General features: G+C 37.7%; 1 protein-coding gene across 1 annotated transcript in view; it reads right to left on the bottom strand.

The window, feature by feature from the left end:
• Positions 1-7,137: 7,137 nt before the first annotated feature.
• fax (failed axon connections) overlaps positions 7,138-12,890 on the bottom strand; it is a 301,195-nt gene continuing 295,442 nt past the window's right edge. Inside the window, exon 7 of the mRNA XM_067140266.2 lies at positions 7,138-8,990. Coding sequence (XP_066996367.1) covers positions 8,916-8,990 — 75 coding nt within the window. The 3' untranslated portion in view covers positions 7,138-8,915. The remainder of the gene's footprint in view (positions 8,991-12,890) is intronic.

The following is a 12,890-nucleotide window of genomic DNA, read 5'->3' as shown; positions in this document are numbered from 1 at the left end:
TCAATTGAGCAAAATACAACTTATCAAATAGCAATATATAACATATGATAGCACCTAGAAGACAAATGTTATACTATGACTAGTTGAAATATAAAATACATGACAGCAAATATGAGGATTAATGTTAAAAGTTAAATTGTTTCAAGTTAAAACAATGAAAGCAAAACAGAGAAGTTAACTATAGTTAAGGATATGATACACAAGAAAATAGTCCAGCTTGAGGTTTGTAGAACATTAGGTGTGTATATACAACATTTAAATGAGCCTACTAAGGCAAATTTTAAATGTAACGTTAAAATTATCAGGGCATGGTGCGTATGACCATCTAAAACACATGACAGCACCTATAATGTCACTGTTAGATTATAACCAGTTGAAATGATGAGGTGCATCTGACCGTAAAATATAACATTTTTGAGAAGGTATCCCAGTTGTTGAGTCTTCATAAATAAGAGAATAGTCCAGCTTGAGGTGCATTGATCATAAGGCAACATATGTTATCAGTGGGAAGAATAAACCTTATTCTCGTAAGTTGCTGTAATTAACAGGCTTAATTCAGGTGGTTTCGAAGCCAACAATGAGGTCGTGTGAAGATCATAATTTGAATTAACGTCACGATTCCCAGTTCAGTATGGAAACGTGGAGACCTGACGAAAAGATTGAAAGCCAGATTAGGCACGATATAAATGTATATAGCCAAAAGAAATATAAGGTAAAGGAGGCGAACTCACCTTGAGTAGCGTGATGGCACAGATGTTGAAAGGAGAGGAGCTGGGCTATTGAAGAGAGCAATAATGGAGGCCAAGTAGCAGCAGAAGGGATGGGAGAGTGAGGAGAGGGGAAGGGGATAGAGGAGCTAAAGCTGAGGAGTAGGGCTATGGTGGGGCAGAGGGATGAGGTAGTGGGGGTAAGTGACGGGAATGTGTATTGCACATGGCTTGAAAGATAGCGCTAGTGTTTGGAAATCTGATAGTTTTAAACAAGTTAATTAAGAAATCGAAAAGGATATTAGGCTTATCAGACATTTCATTTAAGTTGAAGTTAGTATTAAAGTATTGATCGAAATGGATAAAATAATTTTCGATTATATTCAGGAGGTACTTTATTGGCCATTTGAAGGATCTCTAAATTGTGTTCAATGTCAGTAAATTTGTGGTTTGAGTCATGTTGACCTAGTGCTGAAAACTTAATTGTATCTTATAGCGTTGACGTGCTCTGAATATCTAATCGTGGAACTGTGTCCTGTTTGCCCAACGTATGAGGAATTGCAGTCATTGCATTTGAAACTGTAGATTCCGGACTTTAAGAAAGTATTGAACATGTTAACTGATGGGGAATTGTGCAGAATTTCAGAATTCCTGTTATTTGTTCTGAAGGAAATTTTTACGTTATGTCTTCTGAAGAGATTGGTGATTTTTTAGACATCTTTGTTGAAAGTAAAGGTGGAAGAAGTGGCGTCTTTAGATATTTCTTTAGTAAGAGTGGTCTTAGGTCTGTGTCTGAACTTGTTGATAATCCGTTCTATAAAGGGCGTATTGTAACCGTTAAATTTGGCGATTGCACGAATAGTATCAAGTTCGTTGTTCAAATCTTTCTTTGACATGGGTATTGTGAAGGCACGGTGGACTAAACTATTATAGGTAGCACGTTTGTGTGCTTGGGGATGTGTGGAGTCTTGACAAATGGTAGTTGCAGTTTGTGTGGGTTTCCTGAAGATTTTGTACAATAAAGAGGAAGAGTGTCTATGAATGGTCAAATCTAAAAAATTGATTAACCTGTTTGCTTCAGACTCGAGTGTAAATTTAATGTGGGGGATCAATGCTGTTAAGATCGTGAAGGGTAGAGGCCGCGTTCTTAATTTCTTCGTTCATCATTACGAATGTGTCATCCACGTATCTGGCCCACAGAAGAATGTTGGGAAATTTGTTGTTGATTTTAGAGTGTTCCAGATAATCTAAATAAACCTCCGCCAAGTTACCAGAGGCGGGTGAACCCATTGCTAATCCATCTTGTTGGTAAATAGTTTTGTCAAAAGTGAAAAAGTTATTATTGACGACTAATTTCAGAATGGAGATGAAGTTCAGTATTTCAAGTTTGCTAAGAGGACTGCATTTCTTTAAGTTGCTTTCAATAATAGGGAAAAGCTTTGCTGTTTGTATGTTTGGATACATGTTGACTATGTCAAAATGAAGGGAGTGGTTAGGTTGCAAGTCAAAGGTGTTTAGTTTGTCAATTAGTTCAATGGTGTTTTTAATAGACTTATTGGCAAGAAAATGGTAGTTCTTAGCCAAGAAACTTTGGACAAATCGAGAGGCTTTATACAGAGGACTATGCCTATAGTTAATACGGCGGATAGGGATGTTGGCCTTGTGAATCTTTGAAGGGCTTTAGCTGTAGGAAGTCCCGGGTTCATATTGAAAAGCTTAGATTTTTCATGGTCTGTGAAAAGAAAGGAAGTGTCCTTTAGGGTTTGTTTTAACCCAGGAGAACTCTCACTGATATTTTTTCGCCAGAACTCGCGCGGTCTTTTCAACCGCACAGAATCCCTGGGCCATTATTTAATGCACAAATTATTTTTTCGAACACAATACACCGAAACGTCATATCATAGCTTTATTACACAAATGTATGTCTAATCAGCTGAGAAAATCTACAAGACACAAAATAAAGACATTCATTTCAATTGACTACTTTGAACTTATGGCCACCGATGTTTAAAAATTGAACTCTTGAAATGTAAAATGCAAACAATAATAAAAATTAAAGAATGAAAACCCACTCAAGTCCCAATGCACCAGTCATTAGTAATTTTCATCACCTATGGCTGCTTCAAAACAAATCTCTGAACTAAACACTGAGTGCAATACAGGAAAACCGTTCAGAACTTGCCAGATCTCGCAAATGCTGAAGAATTTAGTCATCATTCCTCTCCTCCTGTTCGATTTCAACACTTTTCTCCGCGCACTGGACACATGATGGCCATGTGTGCTCTTTACATATGAAATGTGAACATGAAACTCATTTAGTTTTGGTTTTCCGATTCTTCTTTCTGTCACAGTAAGCACAGCGACCATTGTCTGATTTACAGTTTGGTGACGTTAGTCACCTTTTTCAGTACCCAAAATCCTATGCAAACGTATCTTTACAGAACACAAACAAAAGAACAACGCCAAACGCAAGGCCTCGCGCGCGGTGGAAAAGACCGCAACTTCCGTCGAGGTCAGAGTTTCGTCCTCCCGATAACAATGGACAACAAATTTAGATTCTTACTGCACTAGCGTTGTCAACTCTCCAGCGAAGGATAAAAGAAGCAAGAGCAAGACGAGTTGTAAGTTCATTGCAGATTACAAGTGAATACATGAATGTGCGGTCAAAAAGACCGCGCGGCGAGTCCTCGCGGGTTAATTGTCGCAAAATTTGTTGGGTTGGGTCTTTCTTAATTATTGAAAAGGTGCTGCTATTAAAAAATTCTTTACTTTTAGAGACATAGTCCGTTTTATTCATTATAACGGATATTACCTTCACACGACCCCATTGCTGGCTTCGAAACCACCTGAATTAAGCCTGTTAATTACCGCAACTTATGAGAACAAGGTTTATTCTTTCCACTGATAACATACATATGTTGCCTTATGATCAATGCACCTCAACCTGGACTATTCTCTTGTTTATCGAGACTCTTCAACTGGGATACCTTCTCAAAAATGTTATATTTTACGGTCAGACGCACCTCATCATTTCAACTGGTTATAATCTAACAGTGTCATGCGTTTTAGATGGTCATACGCACCATAACCCTCATCATTTTAACATTACATTTAAAATTTGCCTTAGTAGGTGCATTTAAATGTTGTATATAGATACACTTTAATGTTTTTCTACGAACTTCAAGCTGGACTATTTTCTCGTGTATCGTACCCTAACTATTGTTACCTTCTGTTTTGCTTTCATTGTTTTAACTTGAAACAATTTAACTTTTAACATTAACCCTCGTATTTGCTGTCATGCGTTTTATATTTCAACTAGTCATAGTTTAACATTTGTCTTGTAGGTGCTATCATGTGTTATATATTGTTATTTGATAGGTTGTATTTTGCTCAATTGATTTGTTGGCTGATGACACGCAATGAGCGTCGAAACTAGTACCAATCTTCTTTAAATGTTATGTAATATATATTCACATCAAACATTCGTGGTATTGAAAAGGTGAACCTTTAACATTTTCATTTTAATGTGGCCTGTCTAAAGCATATGATAGGGTGGATCATGGGGGACTACTGCCAAAAATGAGTGCAACTGGACTAGACAATAGAGTGTCAATGGGTTGCTATAGTTGTAGAAAAACGATCTCTGAGAATTAGAGTAGGCGAAGCTTTATATAACCCTGTAATAATTAAGGGGGGAATTCCTCAAGGCTGTATTATTGGACCTTTATGTTTTCTTATATATATAAATGATATGAGTACAGAAGTTCAATGAGAGAAGGCTTTTTGCAGATGTTATTCTGTACATAGTAATGAATAAGTTACAAGATTGTGAGCAACTGCAAAATGACCTCAATGTTGTGAGATGGACAGCAGGGGAAGGTATGATGATAAACGGCGTTAAAAGTTAGGTTGCAAGTTTCACAAATAGGAAAAGTCCTCTCAGTTTAAATACTGCATTGATGGGGTGAAAATTCCTTATGGGAATCACTGTAAGTACCTAAGTGTTAATATAACGAAAGATCTTCATTGGGGTAATCTCATAAATGGGATTGTAAATAAGGGGTACAGATCTCTGCACATGGTTATGAGGGTATTTAGGAGTTGTAGTAAGGATGTAAAGCAGAGGGCATATAAGTCTTTGGTAAGACTCCAACTAGAGTTCGCTTCCAGTGTATGGGACCCTCGCCATGATTACTTGATCGAAGAACTTGAAAAAATTCAAAGAAAAGGAGCTCTCCTTGTTCAGGGTGATTTCCGACAAAGGAGTAGCGTTTCAAAAATGTTGCAAGGTTTGGGCTGGGAAGACTTGGGAAAAAGTAAACAAGCTGTTCGACGAAGTGGTCCGTTATAGCACACCCACCAAGACGCATGGCTGGTGCATACCGTGGAAGCCACTGTGTAGGCTACTTGAAGGCACTAGCAGTGCCAATGCACTATGAGAGACTTAGGGCCAAATTCATAGGCAACACTCATGTAAGTGCCCCTTATAAGCCAGGTTTCATTTCATATTACCTACTTACGTGTCCCAATTATTGCTATAAGTCGACCTCTCACACACACTTAAGTGACTCACTTATGTTGCAGCAAGATGGAGGATGATTTTGCTGAATATGCTGCATTTCATTCATAGAATACTTTCCGTGCACACAGTAGAGATGGAAAATCCCGGCGAAATATGTGACCAATTTAAAGGTGGTTTCGTTTTAGTAGGGACAGACATGAATATTTTTGTTCCTTTGACTGAGAGTGAACATAACGTCTCGAGGACTCTCCATCTCATCATTAATGAAGATGATGTTTTGAGATTTGTGTCGCATTACTACCATTTATTTTAAGGTTGATTTGTGCTAATTATATCAGGTTAGTCAACCAGTCGCTAGCCGGATTATATCAGAAGTTTCTGAAATTGTGGCATCGCACATCAAAACATACTATTTACATTTTTTGGGGGAAGTAATTAGGCATATTACAACACAACAGCTACGGATATATTTGTCAAACCATTAAAAGCATTAAGGATAGATATTCTACATTTGGATGAATATTTGTATAGATTCAAGTATCTGGATAACTATAAACATATTAAGAAGAAAATATGACTGGGCATTTTCATAGTTTGCATTATCCACAAGTTTTTCCCACATCATTCATATACTGATGAAAAACTGTATCTACCTGTTCTATATTATTTGCGTGTACTTCTACACAAGTTTTTGCAGGTGCCATCTCAGCTCGTTTTGTTATCCATTCTGATAATCAAATACAATATAGACAATCTTCTAACCTAAAAAATTTTGCGCGCAGTTGCGCGATGTCCTTCAATAAACAAAACATTAGATCATCCCACTATTCGGTAGCCAGAACTACACGATCCAGGAAGCATGGCCATAATATACAGCATTGCCACATCTCCGGTGATTCTTACTGCATCAATGAGTGTGCTCTTTAAGTGCTGCCTATGAAATGTAAACTCGTATAACTGTATACTTATAAGTGATCCCGTATAATTGGTACTGCCGGTGGCTCCAAGTAGTCTACGCAGTAGCCTCCACGGTATGCACTAGCCATGCATTTTGGTGGATGTGCTATTTACCAACTGATGAGCCCAATTTAGCACACTGGGGTGGAATGTTGGCAACCAGGAATGAGTTAGCTGCCAATTTATAATGTCCAATTACGGACCATTTATATTGGTATTATAAATGTACTCATTCGGATCAAGTATTTCAGGTTTTCTATGGGAATCAACTTCTATATCATAAGTGGTATGTTCCGAGCTGTCAGCGGAGAGCTGGCGTGTAATGACATTAGTAGACGAATAAGTTTGAGCGGTGTCTTGAAAAGTAGGAAAGATCATAACATGAAGATAAAGTTGGAATTCAAGAGGACAAATTGGGGCAAATATTTGTTTATAGGAAGGGGAGTTAGGGATTGGAATAACTTACCAAGGGAGATGTTCAATAAAGTTTCTATTTCTTTGAAATCATTTCAGAAAAGGCTAGGAAAACAACAGATAATCTGCCACATGGGTGACTGCCCTAAATGCAGATCAGTATTTATTGATATTGGTTGAACTTGTTTTCAAGGAAAACAATTTAGGGAAGAGAGATCAAATCCGCCCCCTGATATTTGTTAGGAAAAGTGTTCTATTATGTAAACAACCTTTTAAATTAGAACCTGCAAAATTAACTTCAGTCTGGCATTCTATGCACAATAGAAGGATCTGGACCTGGTACTGAAAGGGTTAATATTGTTCACTTATGTTTCACATGCAGTGAAGCGACTGCTGGCGTCATGGGATTGCTATAAACAATTTTAACACTTTTATGGTCTAAGGTACATTCAGCGATTTCACCTTCCCACTCTATCATGGACCACCTTGGATAATCAAGGAGAGTTTTATCAGGAAAATTAAGTGAAAAGTCAAACCTAAAATCAAGATGATATACTTTATTGGGCATGGTTTGAATTACAGCATATCAAGCAAATAGAAGTAAGAAAAAATATAAAAGCTGATATATACTTAAAAATTAAGGTATGTGGTGGTATGGAAGAAGGATATGCTGTATTATAATAATAATAATAATAATAATAATAATAATAATAATAATAATAATAATAATAATAATAATAATAATATCCTAGTCTGAGTATTTCCAACGAAAAAGTGAACAGGGATTTAAAGGGAGAGGGTAATGCAGTGATTTAAAACTCCTGTTAGCTTCTCTTGATATGCATTTGGAGTTCAGACTGCTATATTCCTCATATAGGGCAAGCACCACCCACTGAACAACTTCTTCCAGCACATAAAAACATACAACTATATATATTATACACATCTTCAATTTTCATGCCACACCATAATTTCTTTTTAAATTCACATATTTTTTGAGTATTTTATATTTTTTTTCTTAATAAAATCTTAGAATACAACTATGCCTACACTAATCATAAAAACAAGCTGAAGTGGCGGGGAGAGAAATCAAAGATACATCTTACTTGTATAATATATAAACATTATTTGCAGCTCTTGGATTCTTCAGCTGCCTTAAAACACTGAAAGAAAACTGTTGGCCCTCAATTACGTACAAGATTTCTTCTCTCCTATCCCTACCGATGCTCAGGAAATGGGGCTACGGCTGACTCGTTGATTAATCGATGTTTTAAACGTGATGCGATCTTGTACCATGCATAAAAAAGTGTCCACTGCTGGTCCCAAGAGTTTATATCCTTACTTCACAGTTTGCACTTCAACGGATGCTCAGGACAAAGACAGCACCCTTTTCTCACACACAATTCGAGCTTGGAGCATCTTTCACAATATGACGGATAAGGAAGTAATAATGTCTTTCAGACCCCAAAATAAATGACTTTCTTACAGCTAATATTTTTAGATCATCTATATAGGTCATTTCTCATACATACGACAAACATCACTTAGCCATGGAAATGTGAACGGATTTAATTTCAATTTTCCACATTAAAAAAATTAGTTTCTCAAATATATTCTTAATTAAAGCATGGCCAAGTGAAACAAATTCTGCAGTGAAAAATCTCAATAGTTTAAAGGGCACCACTACAGTTTAAATTAGGGTAATTACAATAAATTCTGAGGGGGGGGGGGGGGACATATTTAATCTTTACCTACTTACAGTATTTGCACTGATCTGAGCAACTTCTTCTCCTATTAAGCTCTTTACCCCTCTCATCCACAATCCTGCCACAAGTTCATTGTGCTGGCCAAACCCTCACACTGACCATACATCAGCCACATCTGCAGTCTCAGTAGATTTTTGAGCCAAAGGATAGATTTCTGAAATCTCCCCTCCAGAGTAACTTCACATGGCTATGACCTACATATACTACGAACACAAAACATTAAGAAGGTAGAGTGGAATGAACAGTAAAACATCTCAAAAGTTCAGAAGGAAAAAAATCCAATTCCTTTACAGAGACAACTTCTCCTGTGCTCCTCCGACATTCCTCCCTTATACGTACACCTGTATAGAAAACTTCCTCTTTTTTTTTTCATAAAAAGCTACACAAATAACCTTCCAAATTTTTTATAAACGCTTATAAAAGTTTTGTTTGTTTTGCACGTGAACATAAAAAGCAGATCACTCATCGTTGCGGTGAGGTAAGCCGGGTCACAACACACATGTACACAGTCAGACATCGAATGAAGGGGGGGATCAAGCAATGAGCACTTCACTTTGCTTCTTTTTCTTCTTTCTGCTTGTTCTCTTCAACATCCTTCTCCACGTCTTTCTCCTCTTTCTCAGACTGTAAAGAAAAAGAGATATCTCTTATTAAGTTTTTCCCACAAGATACAACACAGGTTAAATGAAACCCTGATAAATTATACAATACAGTGGATTATCCAAAGTCTGTCATCCAAAACATCAAATATCCAAACCCACATATTTTTCTGTTCCAATTTTTAATGCATTCTTCCCCTAAAAATTTACAAAACTCAGTGGAAGAGATGAGTAGTTAACCAACTTAAAGGTAGTGTGCTTTCCAGGAAGGTCACTACCTTCAGTCAACAAATGGATCAAGGTGCAATCCTAAAATCTGAAGAGACTTATTAGAAGAAAGTTCTCCAGTGCTTACTACTAATAGAAAACTACGAAGAAACCTTTCTTGCTCTTTTTAAAAAGAGAAATCTCAGTAACTGTTGCTACATCTTATCTGAACCATTGGAATCTTTGACAAAAGGTAACTAAAAATTCACAGTACAAAGTATGATCGCCACAAAATGTTCTTTTGGAATAGCTCCGAAGAGCAGCAACGCAATTTAATAAGCATGTTTCAGTCGATCTCAGGAATTTCAAATTCTGGATGAGAATGCAAGCAAGTGGTGGCTAAGCAATTCTGGTCAAGGTTTTCAAACCTGGAAAGATGAAATTATAAAACATGTCCAGGGGAAGTCTGGTGCTACGCATAATAAATCATTCATTCATCTTTTTAAAGTGGCAAAGTTAGGGCTCTTGGCCCTCTTACGCTTAACCACATACAATTTTTAGATTTACAGCATTAATCAAAAATATCATGGTAATCTATTACGGTTTATGAGAAGACGAGCAAGTCTGATAAGGAGTAACAACAATAAAATTAAGATTACTACTGATGAAAGAATTATGGTATAAATAGTGGATAAAAACGGAAAGATATCAATACCTAAAAAATATTTACTAACTTAAAGGGAAACTAGAGATAGGAAGTTCATACTAACAGGACATGTTCTTTAGCATGTTCTGCAGAAACTATTAGCATTTCAGTCACCTAGGTTCAGCATGTGTCCTGTTGCGTAATAGGCATTGGGGTCCTCCATGGACAACGATAACTTGTTCCAAGCGCCATGGCATCGACGCGTGTAAGGTGCGAATGGCATCTTGGGGTATAGCCACCCATTCTGCATTCACCTGGTCCCACAGTTCATCTTTGGTAGTCTGTATTGGGTCACAGTGCCGCACCCATTATTCCACCATATCACACACATTTTCGATTGGCGACAAGTCCGGTGAACAGGCGGACCAGGACAACAGTCCGACACCCTGCGGCAACAAAAAGGCACTTGTTCGTGCGGCAATATGTGATCATTATCCTGCAGAAATATGCCGTTCGGGGTGTCTTGCAGAAATGGGGCTACAGGTTGCAGGATGTCATTCATGTAGGTCAAACTGGTCACAGTGCCCTGGACACACACCAACTGTGATTTGTGGTTGTACTCAATAGCACCCTGCACCATGCGGCCTTGAGTTCGCGTTTTATGTCCTTGTGTGAACGCAGTCAATGTGATTTCTTTCCCTGTCTGCAGCAAACCAAAATGTGGCCATCATTTTCAAAACAAACAGAATCTGGATTTGTTTGAAAACACTATCTGCTGTCATTCCTGTCCCCAGTAACTTCGTTCCATACACCATTGCAGTCTAGCATTTTATGCACATTAATCAAAGGTAGGCAGAGAAGTGGACAACGCACCAGTAACCCAGACCATAATGAACGGCAACGGACTGTCACTCTTGATAGTGTATGATGTGTTACACTGTTCCACTGTTGCACCAGAGCCGAGTAGGATGCAGATATGTCCTGCAATGCCATTCGGATGAGGTGTCAATCTTCTCGGTAGGGTGGTCCGAGTGGTGCGACCAGACCCATCTCGACGTGTTCTACGGCCTTCTGTGAACCAATCTGTACACACCCGTTGCACTGCCGACACAATTCATCCCACACGAGCAGCAATTTCCCGGATGGATGCATCATGTTCTCTCATGCCAATAATACGCCCTCTTTCAAACTCTCATTTGATAGTATGGTTCTTGCATACGTCTGCAAGGCATTCTGCACATCTGCTCTAGTCGCACTGATCCATTACCTTCGGTTTATAGTGATAACTAGAACCACAAGCACATTTTACCGCAGTCTTAGGTAGTGTGCCGAGATATCTATGTGTTTAAACCTAGGAATTTCATTTTTGTCCGTACTGAACTGAGAAAAGATGATAGGAAAACTTAAAACGGTCCACCTTTTCAATACAAAAATGTTATAGTTTATTTATAACACGTATTTGTCCTTGGAACTAGTTTCAACGCTGATCTGCGTCATCATCAGCCAAAATGTGGGAATAGGCAAGCATTTAGGCATTTATATTACACAAGGCGTTACATTAAACAATACACATCTTACAAGGAGATAAAAACAGGGACGAGTATAGAAACTAATGAATCGTTGAGAAAACAAAAGTTATACATATTAAAAGTAACCTTAACCACACAACTTGCAGTGTGAAAATATTTGCCTTGAGTGATTCCTGAATACAAGACGCACGCGCACAAATTTCTAAAGAGCCAGCAGGCACGAAAAAGTAAGGTGAAACCTTAAGAGTTCTTCTGAGAGTGAGAGTTTTTCCCCGCCTGCTGGCTCTTTAGAAGTGTGTGCGCGTGCGTTTTGTATTCAGGAATCATTCAAGGCAAATATTTTCGCACTGCAAGTTGTGTGGTTAAGCTTATTTTTAATATGTATAACTTTGCTTTCTCAACGATGCATGTGTTTCTACATTCGTCCCTGTTTTTATCTCCTCGTAAGATGTGTATTATTTAATGTAACACCTTGTGTAAAAAACTGGGTTATATGAAGGAGTTATATCATGTTCAAAATCATGCTTTCACGTCTCTGCACAATATTTAAAATTAAATTTTACCGTTCGTCTTTATAGCTATTGTTGAGAGTGAAGGAGAATTTCCTGTTTTGTATGTTTATCAGGAACTCAAGGGAGACTTCATTAGTTAGTCAGAACATAGAAAAATGAGAACTCTTAAGGTTTCACTTTACTTTGTCCTGCCTGCTGGCTCTTCAGAAATGTGTGCACGTGTGTTTTATATTCAGGAATCATTCAAGAAGAACACTTTCGCACTGCAAGATGTGTGGTAAAGGTTACTTTTAATATGTATAACTTTTGTTTTCTCAACGATTCATTTGTTTCTATACTCGTCCCTGTTTTTATCTCCTTGTAAGATGTGTATTGTTTAATGTAACGCCTTGTGTAATATAAATACCTAAATGCTTGCCTATTCCCACATTTTGGCTGATGATGACGCAGAGCAGCGTTGAAACTAGTTCCAAGGACAAATACATGTTATAAATAAACTATAACATTTTTGTATTGAAAAGGTGGACCGTTTTAAGTTTTCCTATCATCATATCTATGTGTACCTTGAACCTGTGGGCCGACATGATTCAAATGCTAATCATTTCTTCACAACATAATGCACATGTCCTGTGAATATGAACTTCCTACCTCTAGTCTTTCATGGTGTTCTGGATTTTATGAACATAAGTGTATGTGACAAAAAGAAATTAGAGCCTGTTGCAATCTGAGTAGGGCCTATACTAAAAAAACATGTTCCTATATTATCTGTTTCCAGGAATAGTGCATATTCAGTGAATGTGAAGAGTAGAAACGTAAATGGGATAGTCTGTATGTACTCCAGGAATTTATGGTAGGCTGTTCTAAACATCCTAGAAGAGAACAACATCTGGGATTGTATTCATAACCTCAATACCGATCTGCATTTAGGAGTCACCCAGGCGGCAGATTCCATATCTTTTGTTTTCCTAGACTTTTCTTAAATGATTTCAAAGAAATTGGAAATTTAGTGAACATCTCCCTTCGTAAGTTAT

Source organism: Anabrus simplex, chromosome 2, assembly GCF_040414725.1.
Source record: "Anabrus simplex isolate iqAnaSimp1 chromosome 2, ASM4041472v1, whole genome shotgun sequence".
Classification (NCBI taxonomy): domain Eukaryota; kingdom Metazoa; phylum Arthropoda; class Insecta; order Orthoptera; family Tettigoniidae; genus Anabrus; species Anabrus simplex.
The sequence above is the reverse complement of the archived record's forward strand: the minus strand, read 5'-3'. Positions and strand labels throughout refer to the sequence as shown.